Source organism: Rhamphochromis sp. 'chilingali', assembly GCF_963969265.1.
Source record: "Rhamphochromis sp. 'chilingali' genome assembly, chromosome: 6".
NCBI lineage: Eukaryota > Metazoa > Chordata > Actinopteri > Cichliformes > Cichlidae > Rhamphochromis > Rhamphochromis sp. 'chilingali'.
Window position 1 is genome coordinate 29,502,438 of NC_137933.1, and position 19,683 is coordinate 29,522,120.

Genomic DNA, 19,683 nt, shown 5'->3' on the forward strand with positions numbered 1-19,683 from the left:
TTCAGTACAAGACTGAAGCAGTAAATGATTGACTGCTTTTTTGATGAGCTCCTCAAGCGCACAGTTTCGTTTACAATCACAAACACACAAACACACATTCCTTTGGTGCACACAGCCAGCATGTGCTTACTGTAATACGTACACGAAATGAGTAACTGCGCTCATACCACAAATGCTCTCGTTTCCTCTTTTCTTTTCTAAAATATAAATCTTCAGAAAATAAGAACAAAATGATGATAGCCAAACAACAAGATTCACAGATTGCTTTTTGTGGGCACAGAGGTCTGGTCACTGACAGTACCAATGTGGTTTAGAAAGCTACAGCCAAAAGCCAAAATCACAGATTTTATTAAGCACGTCTTTGCAACTGGGAGTCAGTTTGACCTACAGTCTTCTCTTTCATCAATTTTACTTCTTTTTGGGGGGGATTAAAAAAAATATCCCATAAATGAAAATATCATTAAAAAATTACAAATATAAGCAGAAAGTTACACTCGCTGTGCTGTCACACCTTAAGCTATTAGCATGAGCGGGAACATAGAGAGACAGATTTTAAACCTTCTTTTATTTTGAACTTGATTTCTGGCTGTGGATCACGCCAGCTGTTGTTATGTCTGATCGAGTTGAAGTTTAAGGTGAACAGGCCGCCCACTTTCTTCCTGTCCGTTCAATGATAACAGTCGTACAGCACAGTGAAGATTTGTTCTCCCTGTGAATCGATGCTAATCACATCATTGTGCTGCCCCGTCCCCCATGTTTCTCTCTGGGGTTTCACACTCCTCTCTGGCCTTTTCCTCCTCACCCGCTGATTCTCTCGCTCTGTCTCCATTTCTTCCCACCCCCCTCCTGTCTTACCTCATCATAAGGGAGGTGAAGCCATCTGAATCTATTTGCACGCGAGCCAGCCTCCACATGGGTCAGTGCTGTGCAGATGTTGTCACCGCAAAGAGTTCCCATCATGCATCTGTCATACATTATTGCTTCAGAGTATGCCACAAACTGCTTTCTACTCCATGTTTTATTGAGATGTGGGAGTTTGTTGATTATTATAACAGGACAGATAATCTTGTTTTCATTTTTTCTTATGAATACTGTACACATAGATTTATTTATTTATTTATTTTTTGGGGGGGGTGGGGGGGAATCAATAATGAACCAGCCTTAGACTTTTTCAGATCAAAATCAACAACTGAAATTGGAATTAGTTGTATCTTTGGTCATGATTTGGGCCATAGACCACTTGTTCCATTTGGATCCAATTTAGACCAGAAGATCAAACATCTGGACTGAAGAAAAAAGTCTGGCAATTTAATAAGCTGTTGATATTTTCTACAACAAAAATATTCAAACCCTCTTCATAAAAAAGTTTGCTTCTGTTTATTGAGATTTGCAGACTTTCATTTATACATAACTCTCTTAAAGTCTCACCATAATATTTCAGTTGGGTTGAACTTGGTTAGGACTTTAACTGGGCTATTGCAACACCTTGATTCTTTTTCTTTCTCAGCTATTCCATTGGAGATGTCATGGCTACTGAACGGACCCACGCGCAGACAGTTCTTTCAAGGAAACAAAAAGGGGATTTATTTACAATAGGGATCACCTTAGTGCAAAATATTTGTACAGTGAGTTGGGAGGGGGTCCAGGGCTCCAGGGAGAGAAGGGGGGGGGAATCCACACACACACTTCCTCTTCCACTCAGTCACCGCCACCGCTCCTCCGCACACACGCACTCCTCTTCAGCCGCACTCGCTCCAACACTCCACACACTGCCCCACTTGGACAGGTCCGGTGATTCGGTCCAGAATCTACAGACAGAAGGTCAAAGGTTAGTTCCACAACATAAAACACGTGTAAGCGATTCTTCTTTGAATATGCCGCGAGCACGAACTCAGGTGGTTCGACGTTCCAGCGGTGAGCTGCTCTGTGCCACTGCCTTAAATAGCAGCTGGGGAAATCAGCCAGATCAGCCGCAGGTGGACACCATCCACAGGGGTGCGTGGGCCAAGAGTGAGAGCCCGTAATGAGCTCCACCCAGGCAGAGAGGAGGAGGAGAGACAAAAAAACTAAAACTAACAACAACAAAACCTGTAGCCAGCGTGGGCCAACCAGAGAGACACGGGGACCGTGACAGGAGATTTACTGGTATGCTTGAGCTGGCCTCACATCACAGCCTAGAATACTTTGGTATACAGAGGAGTTCATGGTTCAGTCAGTGATTGCAAGTCTAAATCATCACCTACTGAAATGCTGTTTTTTGGTTTTCACTAAATACGGTGCTGTGCATAATGGCCAGACGTTTCCACTTTGGTCTTGTTTGTCTAAGGGAAATTTGTCCAGGGGTTTTATGGTTTGCTCAGATACAACTTTGCAAACCTAAGTTGTGCTGTCATGTTCTTTTTAGAGAAACAAGGCTTCATCTTGGCAACCCTTCTAAACAAGTCATACGAGTCCATTTGATTTTTTTCCACATGATAGTATAATGCAGACTGACACAGGTTACAACTACCAACTTTATTAAACCTATTTTGTAACGTCTAAAATACAAAACTTCCATTACCGCACAACTAAATCTGTAAAAGACAAAAACATTGGTCCAGAGTGAAGATTCAACCTTTTGAACTTCTAAAGGTGACCAACGTTTCAGTTTCCCAATAAATGTCCGCATTCCCTCAGACACTGATCCACATGACACTGCTACAAGTACAGAAAAAAAAGACAACTCAGATCATGCAGATAAAGGAGTAATGTGATATATTTATTTATCTGAGTCATCAATACTAGCACTAGTGTTACACATACACCCACAAGACTATGACCTTTAATTCTGCTGCTGAAATGTTACTAAATATGTAATGTGGTTTTCTCTTCCTTTGTGTTTGTCTGTGTGTATATGTGTGTGCCTGCATGACTACATGCTTGGTTGTGGTGTATGTGTGTGTGTGTCCATGCCTTCTTTCACAGCTCCTGCCAACGCCCAGATTGTGCACTCGGGCGCAGCATGTAACGTCAAAGATGATAACATGAGTGAGAGAATCTACACCATCAAAGAAGGAGACACACTAGTGCTTCAGTGTATTGTTAAAGGACATCCACGACCCCAGGTAAGCTCCAAGATCTCCCACTGGGCATTTATTAAAATGTGCATTTATACATGCAGTATATGTTCTTGGTGATCCGCTGTGACCTTCACTGAGCGAGCAGGTACGTTCCACCTCTCTTGCTCAATGATACCTTGACAGCAATGTCTCTTGTCATTCTAAAACATAGTTTTAGCAACCATATGGGCTACTCTCGTTTAGTGTGATGAATGTTTTGATGTAAACTTGTGTTTGATATATTATCTATTAAAATGCATTTATGTAGTTTATTAAAACTGGCATTTAAAAAAAATCTAATACATAAAATTCCTGTATTTTATGTATGAAATGGATAAAACTAAAGCTGATAAGACCATGCTATATTTATGAAAGTAGCACCCATGTGTCCTTTGGTTCGTCAGAGTCTATCACTGATTGCAGTAGTATAATCAAAGAGCATTGATCAGCCGACTGTCATCAAGAATTTCCACATTTTCAGATCTTTCCTGTCTTGCTGGATTCTCAGTGTTCAAACTCTAGATTTTTCTGTCTTTATTTGCTATTTTCCCAAGACAAATATAAGAGAGCCTAAGGTCATGTGAAGATGATGATGTTGTTATAATGCATGAACACCTCCTCAAAGCTGGGAAAATTCAACTTTGTTTACATGTAGGGACTATTTTCACTGCAGCACTTTCAGGCAAAACATGCTGGTGACTGAAAACACTTCAGGCAACATGGACACATTTTATCATTACCATCAGTTGCCCTGTACGCGGTAGCATAAATAATATGAATCACCAGTGAGTCATTACTTATGTTTATCGTGTCATTCTTTTGTTTGTTGTGGTTAGTCACATAATCTCTTAATTTACTCTGTTTACACTGGAATTAACTAAAGCCATACTTTCCTTTGTTCACTCTGTGAAACATTTAAGCCAACTCCAAACTTGTTACACACACACTTTAGCACCCTTTTAGTATCATTTTTATCTCATTTGAATGAGCAACTGATGACCGTGTTTCCACCTGCACATTTCACAATAAATATTACTCTTCCTACAGTATTGTTCAAAATGTTATTAAGCCTATAGAGAAGGATTACCTAATGGCTCTTCACTAAAATTGTGCTGAAGCTCAAGGTCGTGGTCACACTTGTCATTTTACAAGCAATAACATGTGAAGTGAGGTGGTTTTCTGAGCCATCTCAGCTACAATGCCACTGGTGTTCTGGTTTTACAGGGAGTTTAGTACATGAACTCTGTTTTACCTGCAAAAGGATGTATTTTAACCAAAACAGTTACCATTTCTTAAACCAATCCAGTGTAACCATCTAAAGTATTCAGAATAAGTTACTCTCGTTGAGTAATGCAAAGGAATACGTTACAAAATACATTTTGGGCCATGTATTCTGTAATCTGAAACAAGTAGTTTTTTTGTGCCTTATCCTAAATAAGGAAACATTGAAAACAAAAAGGAAAAAAAAGATGTTAATAGTTCAGACAGGACTGGAATCCCAGCTTGATGGGCAAAAGCCTAGCGATTAGCTTATGCCTCTGCCCACCCACTTTTGAGTCCAAAGGAGCCTAGAGCGTGGTCTTTCCTCACTATTTCTGTAAATACACGTATATATCTTGTATGTGACAAAGAAGGAGAAAGAGATTCAGTACATGTAATTTTGCCCTTTAAAATGGTTTTGATGAGTAGGGGCAACTTTATATAAAGAATCTGCTTTCTGACTTCATATCATCAGTTAAGTTCTACGGAGCGATTAAAATGGAAAAATCTGTACTCTGTACTTAACCTCCTAAGACCCGCACTCTTCCACGGCATGCATTTTTAATTTCTCTTTGATATTTGGGCTGATTGGGACCCGATGAATGTAAAAACAAAGAATTAACAGATTTTTCTTTTTTTTTTCTTTTTTTTTTTTTTACCAGATTTTTGTTCCTAAGAAAAATGAGAGCCTCATATGAAGATATTAGTTTAAAAATTTTGATAGAACAGCAGCAGTATAATGACCTCAAATTGTGATGTCCACATATGTGGACGTTAGGTCCTAGGAGGTTAAACTGTTTCAGTTTAATTATAATACCTGCATTTAGCGAGGCTAACTCTCCAGCTACAGTAATGCATCTCATGTAAATGACAAACTATATTATTATTATATTATATCTACATTGTACTATAAAAATAAAGTTCTCAAAACTAGCACAAGAATGATCACATGTACTGTGAATATAAATAAGTAATGGGTATATATTAACCTACATTAGAAAGAATTGAAGAGGATGAAACCATTGTGCATGCTAGGCTTTGCGTGCATTAGTAATTTGTGTACTTAAAGGAGGATTGCTTTAATCTTTTATAAAGACATATTTTACATACACAGTATGTACATATAAGCAGTCCTTAAAATATATGACCATACTAACACCAAATATACGCATTAACAAAGAGTGAAAAATACTTTCCAAACAGCACGCTCATAAAACTTGAGCAGGAGGTGCAGTCCACCTTCGACCCATCTGGCTCCCTGGGTTGAACCCCAGTGAAACATTTTGCATCAGGATCTCTCTGTGAGCATACATCTGTGTGAGCGTACATAGCTAGATGAAATGAAATGAACTGAGGTGACTGTGGAGGGGTTGTGTGTGTTGTATGTACTTGTGTGCAAGTGTGTGAGGTGAGAAAAGCAGTGTTCCTCACGGGTGCATGTCCACTGGCATCACATCAGCATGAATAAAACAGCGCCTGTGTCTAAGCCTTGTTTTCTTCTATTTGTGTGTATGTGTAACTCGACGATGGATGTGTATGAGAGTGTGTGTTTAAAAAAAAAAAACACAACGAAAAAGGGCTTGATTGCATGACTCTGCAGATGCAAAACAATCATTTGTACGAAAGGCGCAGAGTCTAATTACATACCAAACTGTTGACCTTACCTGCCCATACTAAGAGTGGCTGTCTTTCCCATTTGTTTCCTCCAATTCTCTCTGTCTCTGTGACTCGCTTGCTCTTGGATACAAACATAGACACACACACATACAGATGTAGACTTTAAATTTACAGTCCGCGTTGTTAGAAACAAATGCAACTTTTAATAAAACTTTTATTTTCAGCAACGCTGGAATAATCATTACACAAAACATACTCTGCATAACACATACTACACAAGTTCATTCCCCTAGAGCATTTCAAAGCTGTAGGAAATTGCGTCAGTGATTGCTTGTTCTCTTGGTCGGAGGTGGAACTGTATTTTGAATAATGATCACTTTGGTCACATTGTCAGAATGTAAAATATATATAGCGTGTGCACAGACAAGATGTACAGTGCCTCTGGCAAAGAGACATCGGTTGAGTTAGTGCATGTGCTGCCGTCAGTGAGGCAATGTGTATGTAGACGCAAAGTTAGAGACGGAAAAGACAAATAAAGAACTAGTAAAGAGGTGCAGCTCAGGAAACATTTGCATTTCTCTGTCATTGCACCAGAAATGGAATGAGAAGTAATATATCTTTATTATATCATTCACATTCAAAGTCGAAGAGGAAAATATGTATGTAAATTGCTTGACAATTTTATAGACATTCCAAATAAAAATAAAAATATGATTATTTAGTCGATCAAATTTGAAGAAAATAAGTTAATTACTATGGCCACTGTGCTTTTGTTCATTTAGACATCATTGTGAGTATTATTAAAAACATCCAATTCTGATTTAAAACAATCTAAGCCAAGGTCCGAGCACTTCTAAACTTTTAGTTGCTTTTGTTAGTGTTAGATTCCATGATGTCAAATGGCACCTGGACCCGTTGAATTTACTACTGAGCTACTCCAAGTGTAGAACAGTCAGTCACCTTGGATTAAAGAGCAACATCCTGGTGTTTTTCTAAAACCACTCTTTACAACATATTTTAGAAGCTGAAAGCCACCAGCTGTCAGACTTGTAGGGTCATATCCATGTTGTGTGAAATGAAGAAATAAGGATGTGGAACAGGCTGATGGACCAGAGCTGTTTAGCTAGAGCTATTTGAAATTATTAACTCTACCAAAGGTTATGGGTTTTACCCAGCTTCGTAATGCAATTTGCTAATGTAGTAACAATAATAATTCAAATGAACAATAAACTGGAATGTAAATTGAAATCACATACAAAATGCACTACAAAGAGAGGCGAAGACAGAGCTAAGATACAAACACAGAAAGAGAACATAATGGGTCAGTGTGGGGTCAATAACAAGGAATTATGGCGGCACTGGAGAAGTCAGATCCTTTCTTAGTTACATTGTGCTATAGCTGTGTTGGTTTCTGCCTTAATTATTCATTGTGCAAGTGCAGGATACAACCCTCAGAGATCTGGCTGAAAACGACATAATATTATTACAGTTTCTGCACATTTGTGGGCAGCCCCTTACTGATTTGATTCCTAGCTTCCACCACATCCCAGAAGTACCATTTAAGTACAGTGAACTGAGAGACCAGACTGTAATGATATGAGCTGTGAAGGACTGAGCGTTGCCATTATAAGATGTTTACAGTGGACAGAGTCAGCAACAATGCTTTTGAAGACTTCAACATTATAATTATACTCTATTACTAAGGGGCTCAAAAATACCCTAAACCCTTCCCTAACATCAGGATTTATGCACACTAAGTATTTATGCCAAATTCTGATCCTTTCATCTCACTGTCTTTCTGTCTTTATGTGACATGAGTGGCACCTGGTGTGTTCATCTGATGCTGTGGTCCATTAGGGGCCCTCTAAGCCCGTTCTTTTAACCGGTTATTTGTTTTACTGTTGCCTTTCCATCAACTTGACCGAATATGGTGATTTTTCTCTGAACTCTGCCATCAATAAAGCATTTTCACCATGAGCCACTGCTCACTTTTTCCTGTTTTGAACCATTCTCTGGAAACTTTAGAGATGGTTGTGTGTAAAAATCCCAGTAGATCGGCACTTTGGAAAAATCCTCAGTCAGCCATACCATCAACAACCATACCACATTTTGTTTGTTTTTTATGCAGATTTGGTCATTTTTCAGTTGTGCATACATGCTGCAAATTGTTTCATATATCACATCCAAAATAATGTTCTTTTGGATTCTGATCTGGTGATTGGAGAGGGAATTTGAAGGCCATGTTATTGAGTGATTGCATAAATTAAAGTTAGCAGCATAAACCTGTTACTGACAAACAGATGTGCTAGTGTTTTGTTAGTGTTTTATGCTACATTCATTAAGGGAACATGAAACACATCACATACAAAAACCAGAAAAAGATTTTTACTGTTACAGTGGACGTAAACGGTGAGAGTGCTGACCTCTGTCCGACTGTGCTCTGCTTGAATAGCACACTGTAGCATTCTGCACTGTGTCCCATTGGGGTTACAGAGTTTCCACTGATCTCCTTTGGCTGTATTGAGAACTTGATCCTCGTCACCCCAGCTTCTCCTCCATCCATCCTTACTTCTCATGCAGTCTCTTCCTTACACATATTGAATCTCCAGTTCTGGCAACACACAAAGTTGTGGTTTCAGGTATTTTTTTTCTGGTACATTACATTTTATACATTAGTCATAGTGACTAGACTAAAAATGAAAGCTCACAAAGCCGTTTTTGTCTGTTTGCTCTAACATGTTGCACTTTTGTAAATGTTCACAATAGGCATCCAACCTATAAGGCTCAGAGATTCTTTGGATGAAACGACTCTAATATTAATCTAACTTATGATGTTTTCAGCCACAAAAAGATAATATTACTACTTAAAAATCATGTTCTTGCAACCTGTAATAGAAAAATACAAGTTAATGCAAGTTGTTGTACAATTGTCTATACACGTAGTTTGCTTATAAACAGAAGTCTTCTTTGTAATTTGTTTAACTATTATCTGACACATGTATGAACTGTCTTTATCAGTATATAGGAATTTGGGGTGTGAAACAGACTCTTTGTATGATCCTTAGTAGAGAAGAAGCAGGTTCAGAATCATAATTTTATCTTCTGTGAAAGTAAAACTACTTTCACTCCAGACAGACAGCAGATATTCTATGTATATGATAAGCCGAGCTTTATAGGCTGGGGGTTTCTTTTTCCTTTGTTGCCACATACCCACAACAAAAGAAAAGAAACCCTTCTGGACCCCTTTGGACTCTTCATAAAGGTTGAATAAAGAATATAAGAAGACACTAGGAGTCTTACAGTCTGTAATTTAACTCAGATTTCTACCACAGTCCCTCCACCAATTTCATGCAATGTTCTGGGGATTTAGCTTTTTCTTTTCTCAACCTCTACCTTTACATGTATACACATGAAAAAGTAGGGAATAGTGCTCTCTCTTCATTACTATACTTTCCATATTTGCACTTTGCAGGGCAGAGAGATCCCACAGCAGAGCGATAGAGCCTGATATATATTTTTGCAGTATTCGTCTTATTATATTAGCTCTGCCTGAAATTCTTTTTATATGAAAACTATATGATGCACTATGACATGTGAAAACGTGGCGAAAGATTATTAAAAGAAGAATCATCAGTATTTTCAAAACTAAGAAATATCTAAATAAAGTATAGTCAAAACCTTTTAAAACAGTTTATGCGGTGTTATCTTTCTTAGCAATTGTATAAAGCTACCAATGTTTTTTACCTATATATGTATAGGTAATGCTTTATGTTGTATATGCACAACTTGATAACAAAGTAAAAGTGCCGCTTTGTGGGTAGCTCATAGTGTAATACATAGAAATATTACAGAAATAATCTTATTTCTTTTCTGTTGGATCATTTCTGTTTGTTTTCCATAGGAGTAGAACTGTTTTCATCTTATTTTGGAGATGGTCGCTTTATTCTGTTGAATGTTCACCTCATGAAGAAGAAAAAGAGATATGACAGCTACTGCAGTGAACTGCGTCCTTCCCCCACTCCCCATCCTAACTGGGAAGTTTGTATTGGCCTCTAGGTGTTGGCAGACAGGCAAGATGTTCCAAGTGTTCTGGCAGCTTTGTTATTATTTATGGCTGTACTCTATTCTAACACGAATGTCCTCATAATGCTCTGTTTTCACCCTTCAGAGAAACAATAGACTTACAAATTTATGCTGACAACATTTTAATGCATTTATTAATAAACACACCCACTCCATAGCAGACCACACTAACTCTTTAAAAACATTAGGGCTTTATATTTTATTAATCACGAGTTGTTTCATACCAGTTCAGAGTGTTCTGCCTGTCTCTGGTTTCTGGCTTTGTGAGGGAGCTACTTGTCCCACATTTTGATGAGTCGATTTAAGATCACAGGAATATGATGTATGAGTTCTGATTGGCAGTGGCTTTTCCTACATTTTCAGTCTACATGTATTACCAGTAAAGGCTTTTATACTATGTATTATTTTTTAATGCAAGGACCATTTTATTCGCAAAAACTTTCATCTGTGCCTTCTCGGAGCGAGATGATTCACTTTCTCCGCTTTTTCTCTCTCACTTCAGCTTGCTCAGAAGAAGGAGGATCCAATTTAGCCATGTGAGGCCAGCCCAATAAATAGCTTCTTTACTGAAAATGAGACTGATTGAGGGTTTATCCAATCCTTTATCAAGACTGATTGTTTACTTTTGCCTGAGCTAGATTGGATTGAAATGGGAGCTCTCACTCTGAACCATACAGAGGAGAGAAAAATCTAATCATTTCTTTCTCTGTCTATGTCTTTCTTTGTCTATGTCTGTTTTCCTCTTTTTGTTGCTGCCTTCTCCTTCATATTGTCTCAGTCTCTGCTTTCTCCTTTTTATCACTCACTACAAGTCATTTCTTCCCTTTACTCTTCTTTCGTCCTTGTCTTATCCTTCTCTCTTCCACGCTTATTTTTTCTTCATCCTGTCCCTGCCTATATCTCCTTAAATTCCCTATTCCACACTGCCTCTTTTTCTGTTCATTTTAAGCTCTCGCTCTCATTTCTATTGTCTCTATACTTCAGACCAACTGCAACAAAGCATATATCAAGTCAACAACAGTTTAGCTCACGGACCATCTTACTTTGGGAAAAGTCAAACTGTATGCATATTGTGTTCGCAGAAAACAAAACAGCAGGCCCATACTCACCTCTTTGTTTTGTTTCATGGCAAAAAATGACCTTTGACAATTTTAAAAGAATGAGTTTTTCAAGACAAGGTGACACGTTGCCTTTCTGCTACGCTGTCCTTCTGCCAACCTCATTGGTTATACCCACAAATATTGTAAGACTCTTTAAAGAAAGAAGGAAAAAGAAATCAAAGTATGTACACAAGGAAAAAAAAATCAGTGTTAGAGGTCACCTACAAGGTGCTCGTAGCATCACTCAAGTTAACTCCTGAGACAGCGGGGCTTTTAGTTAACAAAGCACTGTAGTCTCGCTCACAAAGCTTTTCTTGTTACACACACATAGAGCTCGCACACACACTCTCACAGCTTCTTCAAAAACACAATAGGAGAGTAAATGGTTTTTCTGAAAGTGATTCCTACCTCCTTATTATTTATTCATGGGTCTTCTGGTCATTGCAACCTTGAGACTTGCATGGGTGTGTGCGTGCGTGATGAATTCTATACGAGGAAAAGGTAGAGAGAGAATTATAGATGAGAAAAGTGGAGAGGCAGAGAAAAAAGAAGTGGGAAAGAGGAAGGAATGGAGGGAGGAAGATGAGGGCTGCGGTCTGGAATATGGTTTTGGATTTCTGCCCTTGAGGGGTGAGTGGAATGCGATCGATAGTGAGGCTGAAAGCAAGGCTGATCAGGTGGCAGCACGAGGCTGCACAGGCACTCAGCAAGAACACGACCTAGACACAAACAAGGTCACTGCTTGACCCCTAAGTGGATGGAGAGGAAGAATGAAGAGGAAGATGAGAGCAAGAAAAAAACAAGAAAGATGGAGAGAAGAAGTCTGAAAAAGACAGGTTAGGGGAGGAAGAAGAAGAAGAAATGGACTTGGAACTAAAAACAATCAACTCTCTCCTTTTTTTATTGCAGTAAAAAAAAAATACTAGGATATGGTGAAGGGACATGAAAACTTTAAGGACTCGATGAAGGAGATAAAACGTGATTGTGATTAACTTGAAGCATCAAAAAATTGCATAAATAATTGGTAACATGTGTAAATAATCTCTGCATGACAAAGCCAGCAAAAAAGACAAGCAATCTTTGACTTACTTTCATGATCTCTTTGAAACCGTAAGAAAAAAATATGTTTCGGCATACACACCACCCAGGTAGTTTCACTTTTAGACATGTGGTTGAATAACAAAAACATGTCTGTCATCAAGATTATGAATGTGAATACCAACTGAAAACCAAGAACAAACGAAAGACATCTTGAGCAGAGATAAGAAAACAAACTCTAACAAGATAGATGAATCGCAATGATAAGTGCTGCACGGTGCAGAGGACATGCTGACCACTAATAAAGGAGAAGGAGAATCGAGGCATGACGATGAGGTGGGAAATTGTGCTTATTATGTTTACGCTTGTAGACGGGACTACTCGAGTGTATTCCAAACTCAACAGCAGATGACAATAAATCACAAGATGAGGCAGAACATCTGCTTCAGATCTTGTATTTCACATGCTCCATAAAAAGGCATTGGTTGCGATCCATTTTGTATTTTGGAAGGTCATTCTGTTGTTATGCTGTCTACAGGCTTAAGTATTTAGAAGCGTTCACATCCACTGAATGAAATGTATGCTTCATTTATTTTAAACAAGTACAAGTGGACTTTTTTTTTTAAACTGTTATTTTTCATGGTAGTTCCACTCAAGTTGTTTGTGAACATGCTTTCAATTGTGTTCACAAACTTTTTTAAGCATTTAAAATTGACCTTTGGCTGGGCCAATAAAGAATAGTTATATCTTGTCCTAAAGACACTCCAGCACCGTAAACTATTATTAAAAGTTTATTTAAAACTAACTAATCTAATGAATCCAGTTTAGCGATCTTCAAGGCTCTCATGCCTTTTATTTCCATCTTTTTGGCAGGTTTGTCTTGCTTGCTTTAGGATGTTGGAATGAGAAAACTCCCTTTTTTAAAAGGAATTTGCAAAACATGCTTCCATGTTTATGTCGTATTATTACTAAATAAAGAACAGTGTGAAACTGTCCAGTTTCATCGGCTTATATTGGAATGACTTATTGTTTGTTAAAGAAGCAATTTTGATGCACTACTGTTAGTTTATAGACGAGCGGATGCTTTGAGGCCAAGCTTACTTTTAGATCTGCTGTTATGAGCTATTCAGACTTCTTTGATTAGAAACTAAACAACAAACAAGTGAATTCAACAACCCAAGGCCTTCTCCAACTTTTTGTTTTTAAATCAATGCCTAGAATTTCTCTTTTTCACTGTGCTATTGTACATACATTGTAATTTTCTACTTTTTCCTTGCTTCTTATACATTTATGGCATTTGTGTGTTACATTGCCTTTTGGCTTCATGAAGATGTGTTTGAATAGATTAGGATATATCTACTCGGCTAATCAAGTCTGTCACATAGGGATGCCTCTTTAAAGTGTAGCTTTTGTGTCATGTCTACATATCACTTCACTCTTGTTCAGCCAAACAGCTTTTCTGTGAGTGCAAGGGTCACTGTCCTTGACTGCTTGAGACATTGAGTGAGAACACAAACACCGCATCAAATTAGATTTCAAAACAAAATACTTGTGCTGCTGATGTGCCTGGATGAAGACCTCTGTATTGGACTCTTCCATAGCTTTTCTGTATGTTTGAGTGTCTCTGGAGTGTCTGCTGCCGTGGTAACACACACTGTGCTTTGTAGATGAAACCCTCTCTGAGACTAAAAATAATAAAGTTAAGGTCTAAACGTCTGTTCTTACAAACTAAAATGAAACCACAGGAAAATAGCAAAGTCTGTATTGACTAGAGACTAGACAGTGAGAGACAGGTATGTGTGCTTGTTTGATGATGTATGTTTTATTTATAAAGTATACAGGGCCGGCCCGTGGCATAGGCCGTATAGGCAAATGCTAAGGGCGCCGTCCATCAGGGGGCGCCACGCCAGTGCCACAAATGTTGAAAAAAAAAAAAAAGTTGGTACTATTATTTCTAAATACAAAAAATAATCCCACGTTAATTAAAATGCAAAGTAAAGCTTATTTAATAGAAATATTATTTGTTACAACATTACACTACACTGCTGATGTAGGGGGGCGCCACCTAAAATCTTGCCTAGGGCGCCAGATTGGTTAGGGCCGTTTCTGAAAGTATATATAAAGTAATATTACATTTTAAGATTGTTTTATTCTAGTTTTTTTCAGGCACTTTCAGAACAGAAGCAGTTTGCTGTGGCATTTGGAACATCATTATGAATGCTGTGAATGCATCCAGTGATTTCCTGATTAAGATGTTTGCATGCGTGGGATACGGGTCTTGGTTCGCAGCACAGGTGTTGCATTTGTTTCCCACTTTAAATGATTTGAGCTCTTTGTGGGGAAAAATTTGAGATAGCTTTGTTGAAAGCTAGAGCCGCAGAGCTTTTTCAGTCTAAGCACAGGTCAAAACCGTGGATGTTCTGACTTTATTGGTTGATCTGTGCTTTAATTGATATCGTAGGGCAAAGTAATCCATAAGATTCTTTTTCTTCCCTTGTGTGTAAGCCTTCTTCAGTTTCTCATTTCTCAGCAGCCTGACATCATCTGATCAGGACATACTCAAAAAAAAAAAAAGATGGCTATGCTCAAATTTCTCCATCCTATGCCGTGCTTGTAATAATTAGCCATTACTCATTACAGCTAACACATCCAACATGAGCAGAGTGTGTTAGGTAGCAGCTGACACTGCAGCTGACGGCTGTTGACACTTTGGAGAGAGCTCTGTATATCTGCTGATGCGGTCTGCCCCTGTTTGCTTTCTTCTGACTTAAACCATCTGATGGTCAAGCAAATGTTGCGCAAACTATTGAGACGCTTCCAGAAATGTAAATGGTGCATTTCTTTTTACTTGCCCTCAAGAAGGCACATTAACCGAATATTCATAAATCACAAGTTTTGAAACTAAGAAAGTGTTGATGTTAAGTGTTTTAACATCTGTATGCTATGCAGACAAATGTAAATGACTTTGTTAACACATGCATTTATTTTTATTATTTTCAAGATTATGACTTTTTTGTAAATGCTGATGATTCTTCTGATTCCTGTAATGTTATCACAGCCTTAGTTTCATATTACAGAGGCAAAAAGAGTGATAAAGGCATCCATATTGTATGACAAGGTTAGAGAGAAGGATGATGTGTTCAATATCAATGAGTCAGTTTTATTGAACTTTTTCTCTGTGATCTGTGCACAGAGGCATGGCTGATGTTCCATACAAACAGAGTCATTTTTTTTGTGTTTTTTAATGGAGTGATACACGGAGAAAACTGGGAACCACTCTAAACAAATATGTTTATTCTATTCAGGGGTAAAAGGAAAGAAAAAGGCCTTAAGCTCATCATCACATAGTAAAGGAGTTAATGGAATAATAAGCAGTAGACCAGATTGGGATGCACATAGGCAAACTCTGTTCTTTAACTTATATTTATTACTTGCCGTTGCTGCTAACTCTTTTAGAAACCCACGTATTCCAATTCTCCTGCAAATAACTCTCCATCCACTTCTGCTCTGCTGTGACAGATAATTAAAAGAGATATTTCTATGCAGTAGATGTTTTGACTTATGCTGCATGTCATCCACACCTTGTCACTTTTAGTTATTCAATAAAGCCATTGTTCATAAACCAGAGCTGAGATAATTACTTCAGTGTTTATCAGTTCAAGCTGCTGCTGTCAACCTGGACTATGCCTTTTTTCATCATAATTTTACTGATATTCTATTTATTTTCACTCTTTCTTTCCCACACTTCCCCTCAGATGTTGCATATTCTGTGCTTGTGCGTGCATTCATGTATGCCTTAGTGCCTGTGTGTGAGTGTGGGTCTGCATCCGTGCCAAGTAGTATTCCCCGATAACAGGATTACCATCTTAAGCCCATTCACGGTAAGTGAGCCAGTTGGACGGATAAAGCACTGTATCGTCAACTCCGCTGGTGCTACGTCAAGAAGAGAGTTAGGAAAATTGTGGAAGGCAAGCCTAGCAGGCTCTCTGTGAGTTACTGAGAGGGAATATAAAGGATTCAACTTCTGTAGCGCCACGGGAAGCAGTTGTATAGAGGTGGGAAAGCCTTGCAAGCTAAGCTTTGCTTACAGTGTTGTCAAACATGGAAGGATTTAATTTTCACTTTGCTTTACTGAGCGGTTGTGCATGTCCTTGTTTTAAAGGTAAATCTCTCTATTAAGTGTGCAATTTGACTTATTTGAATCAAAGAAGGCAATGTAGTTAAATTACACTATATTAGTAACTGCAAACGTAATTGACTTTAGGTGTGGAGCACAGCAGATGTCCACAGGAGTGACCTGTCCAATTTGTGAACAACATCCAATTTATTCACCATCTGGTGAAGAAATTTTGTTTGCTTGCGTTTTATTTTCATTATTTGTGGCCTGTGAGCTGAAAGTTGCAGGTTAGCATAGATAGGAATATGGTAGAAACATCTCAACAATCGTTTTTCTAGCTAAATGTCAGTATTAAGGCCTCTGATGTATTGTTGTGTTGTTCTGTCAGTTTCCAGTTTGAACAACAGTGCAATGGTGTCTTACAGGCACTGGACCATATCTGCTAGATCCTGCTGATTCTCTCTGATGTGTCAGTTTGAGGAGTGAAGTGAGAACCTTATGGTACGATGCAGAGAGGGAGGAACATGTTTGTGTCGTGTCGACATGTAAAGTAAAAATGTGAAGGGAAAATGCCAGAATCATAGAGGGACAGAATTAAACAGAGACGGGCTGAGAAAGAAAGGAGGTAATAAGGCAACCACACACATAGAGACACACAGTCGAAAACAAATAGAGAAATTTGACAGTTCTCTTCTCTTCTCCCTGTATCTGTCTCATTTCTTCCTAAGCATGCCATCAATGTTTCAGATCCATATTCATCATGCATAATTAGTGCCTGCTGTCGTTCTCTCTTTTCCTTTTCCAGAATTTCTGATTTCAGGCTGTATCTTTTGCCAGTATAGGTACAGTAAATCCATTAAAATCCAATACAACAGCTCTATAATAAATCCCTCCTTTACTCAAAGCTTATAATGTTTAGTTTTGTTGTCACTGTGAGAAAGAGCCATTTATTCAACTGTCTGGACATTTTGGAAGGATGTTGAACATTAAATGCTCTATATTAAGTGTACTGAGGATTATAAGCTTCAAAAACTGCTTTTTATCAGGGCCCTTGTATTGGATTTCAGTAGTTTTAGCAAGGTGTGTGTTTCTAATCCACTTGGACCTGGCATTGTTCAAATTTCCAACTGTAGTATGGATCACAGCATATTTACTGTGGCTGGTGAAGCTTTGAGCTGCTCAGAAAATGTTAACTTGCTAGTTGGGTCGCAATATGTTTGACACTGACAACCAGGTTTGTTTATTTGAATCAAATAAATACGAAGCGTCCATGATACTTTCCAAAACAACTTATCGAAAACATTGTTGCTGCATTATGCACATGGCTGGAGACGACTGCTGCTGAAGGTACCAAGAGTTCACCTTTAAGGCAAAGTTAAAAGAGTGTTTCACTAAACAATATTAACTCAAAATTATGTTAGACATATCATATGATTAAATGGATAAGTTATCTGTCTTAATGGTTTTAATGGTGTGGAAAGTGTAATGCACTGTTTGGAAATAAATGCTCTAAGATGAAAATACTGTAGACAAATAACACATTGCACTTGGCCACTAATGGAAAATTTACTAGCTTATTTACGTCTGACCAGTATTTTAGTGCATTCTATGACCACATTCAAAGAAGGCCTAATGGCCAACCCGCCCACCTTCCTTACAAACACCAAGTGGCCCCTAAACCTTCACCTGAAATATTCTGAAAAGGTTGTTCTTCTTTCCTTGGCGCTGTTTCTATGCTCCTGTTGAAACATCTGTGCCCTAGACAGCACACAGATCACCACCTGAATACAGAAAAAGTGAACAAAACTGCCGCTTTTCATGTCAGGCTCAATCCAATGGGACACCAAAACTTCCCTTCACATTACACTTCTAACCGAATGTAAGAGCTAATATTATAAGTCTCTGACTCAACAAATGTGTCTTCATCTCCCAGCATGTGCATGGGGGAGTAAGTCTGGGGAAATATGTGTCTTTCATGTGTGTAAATGGAGGTGTATGTAGACACAAAATCTGATGACAAGTGAGTGTTTGGCTTTCCTGTACTTTGTAAAGAAATAAAAGAAAGGTATCGAGCAAAGTGACCAGACAGGGATAAGATGAGGGACTAAGAGAGATATCCAGACCAATCTGTCAGGACTGTAGTAGGGGAAAAAAGGCACTGGCTATTGAAGGAAAAAGAAAAGAGAGGGGTGTAGAGGGAGGGTGAAGGAGGTCAGAGAAAGAGAGTGCAGGTGATAGTTTTAAGCTGCTGGTGTCGCAGGCAGATAAAGGCTTTTCTGCCGCCTGGTTTGTCATCTGCATTGCGCACAATATCTCCCTTATTCACAGTATCACCTCCTTCTATTTTGCTTCATCTGCCGCCCTGGTGGAGCACACTTCATGCTCACTTTCACTCTCTCCCTTTGTGTGTCTCAAAAAGGTCCACAAAAGACACCCACACACAAACACGTGCCCTCATCCAAACTAGAGCCACTAAACCGTGGACAGACAGGGTTCGCTTCATTGCTCACCTTGGCCGGTTGATCAATGGCAGCCTGTCTCCTCCAAATCCCTCCCACAAACAGAGCTGAATAAACAGACAGAGAGCATTTACACAGGCACTGATAATCTGCTAATCCATATAACCTGTTTTCTAATCAACACACAGACAGACACACACATATATGTGGGAGTGAATTGGTAACCAGATATGATGTACAGATCCAGGAACACAAGCAGACTAGAGTGCATGAAAACGGTAATGCACACTTCCACATACAAACGTTTGCATGGACACATACAGACAGTCACTCTATATCAGTGACTTTTGCCTATTATCCTCTCTGACCTCCTTAACAGGACATAGTTGATAGTCTTGCTGAGGTTGATAACAGACAGTAGGGTTAATAGGGATTAATGGACTGTATACACATAGTTATGCAGATACATATGCAAGAGCAAGCCATTCCAGTGCTGATGAGTTTTCAGGCTTTTATGCATCTGTGTGTGTGCACGAATGTTTGTGGGTTTGATTATTCAAGTGAAAGTGTCATGTAGCTGTCGGCCGTGCGGTGCTCCCATGGCTTGATAGGATAACTGAAGCGTGGAAAAGCCATATAGAATTTGTCAAAACTCTTAATGGTCTGAGTATCACAGACACCATGAGTACACAGCTTAGTGCTGTTAACTTCCTCTCTATGGAGAAGGCAGATTTTATCTCAGTGAAAGAAAACTATGTATAATGTTAATTTGCTATATATGCAATTAAATGACCTGCACAGTAAATTAAGGAGTTGTCTTTATACAGACTTGGCATTTCTGCAGGTCACTTCCACTTCTAAATAAAGACTGTTTTAAATGATTAATTTGGTAGGATATTCATCCAACTACT

At 38.6% G+C, this 19,683-nt stretch overlaps 1 protein-coding gene across 1 annotated transcript in view; it reads left to right on the forward strand.

Annotated features, from left to right (window-relative positions):
- The window catches only part of mdga1 (MAM domain containing glycosylphosphatidylinositol anchor 1), a 218,108-nt gene that overhangs the window by 54,441 nt on the left and 143,984 nt on the right, over positions 1-19,683 (forward strand). Inside the window, exon 3 of the mRNA XM_080885851.1 lies at positions 2,965-3,104. Coding sequence (XP_080741977.1) covers positions 2,965-3,104 — 140 coding nt within the window. The remainder of the gene's footprint in view (positions 1-2,964; positions 3,105-19,683) is intronic.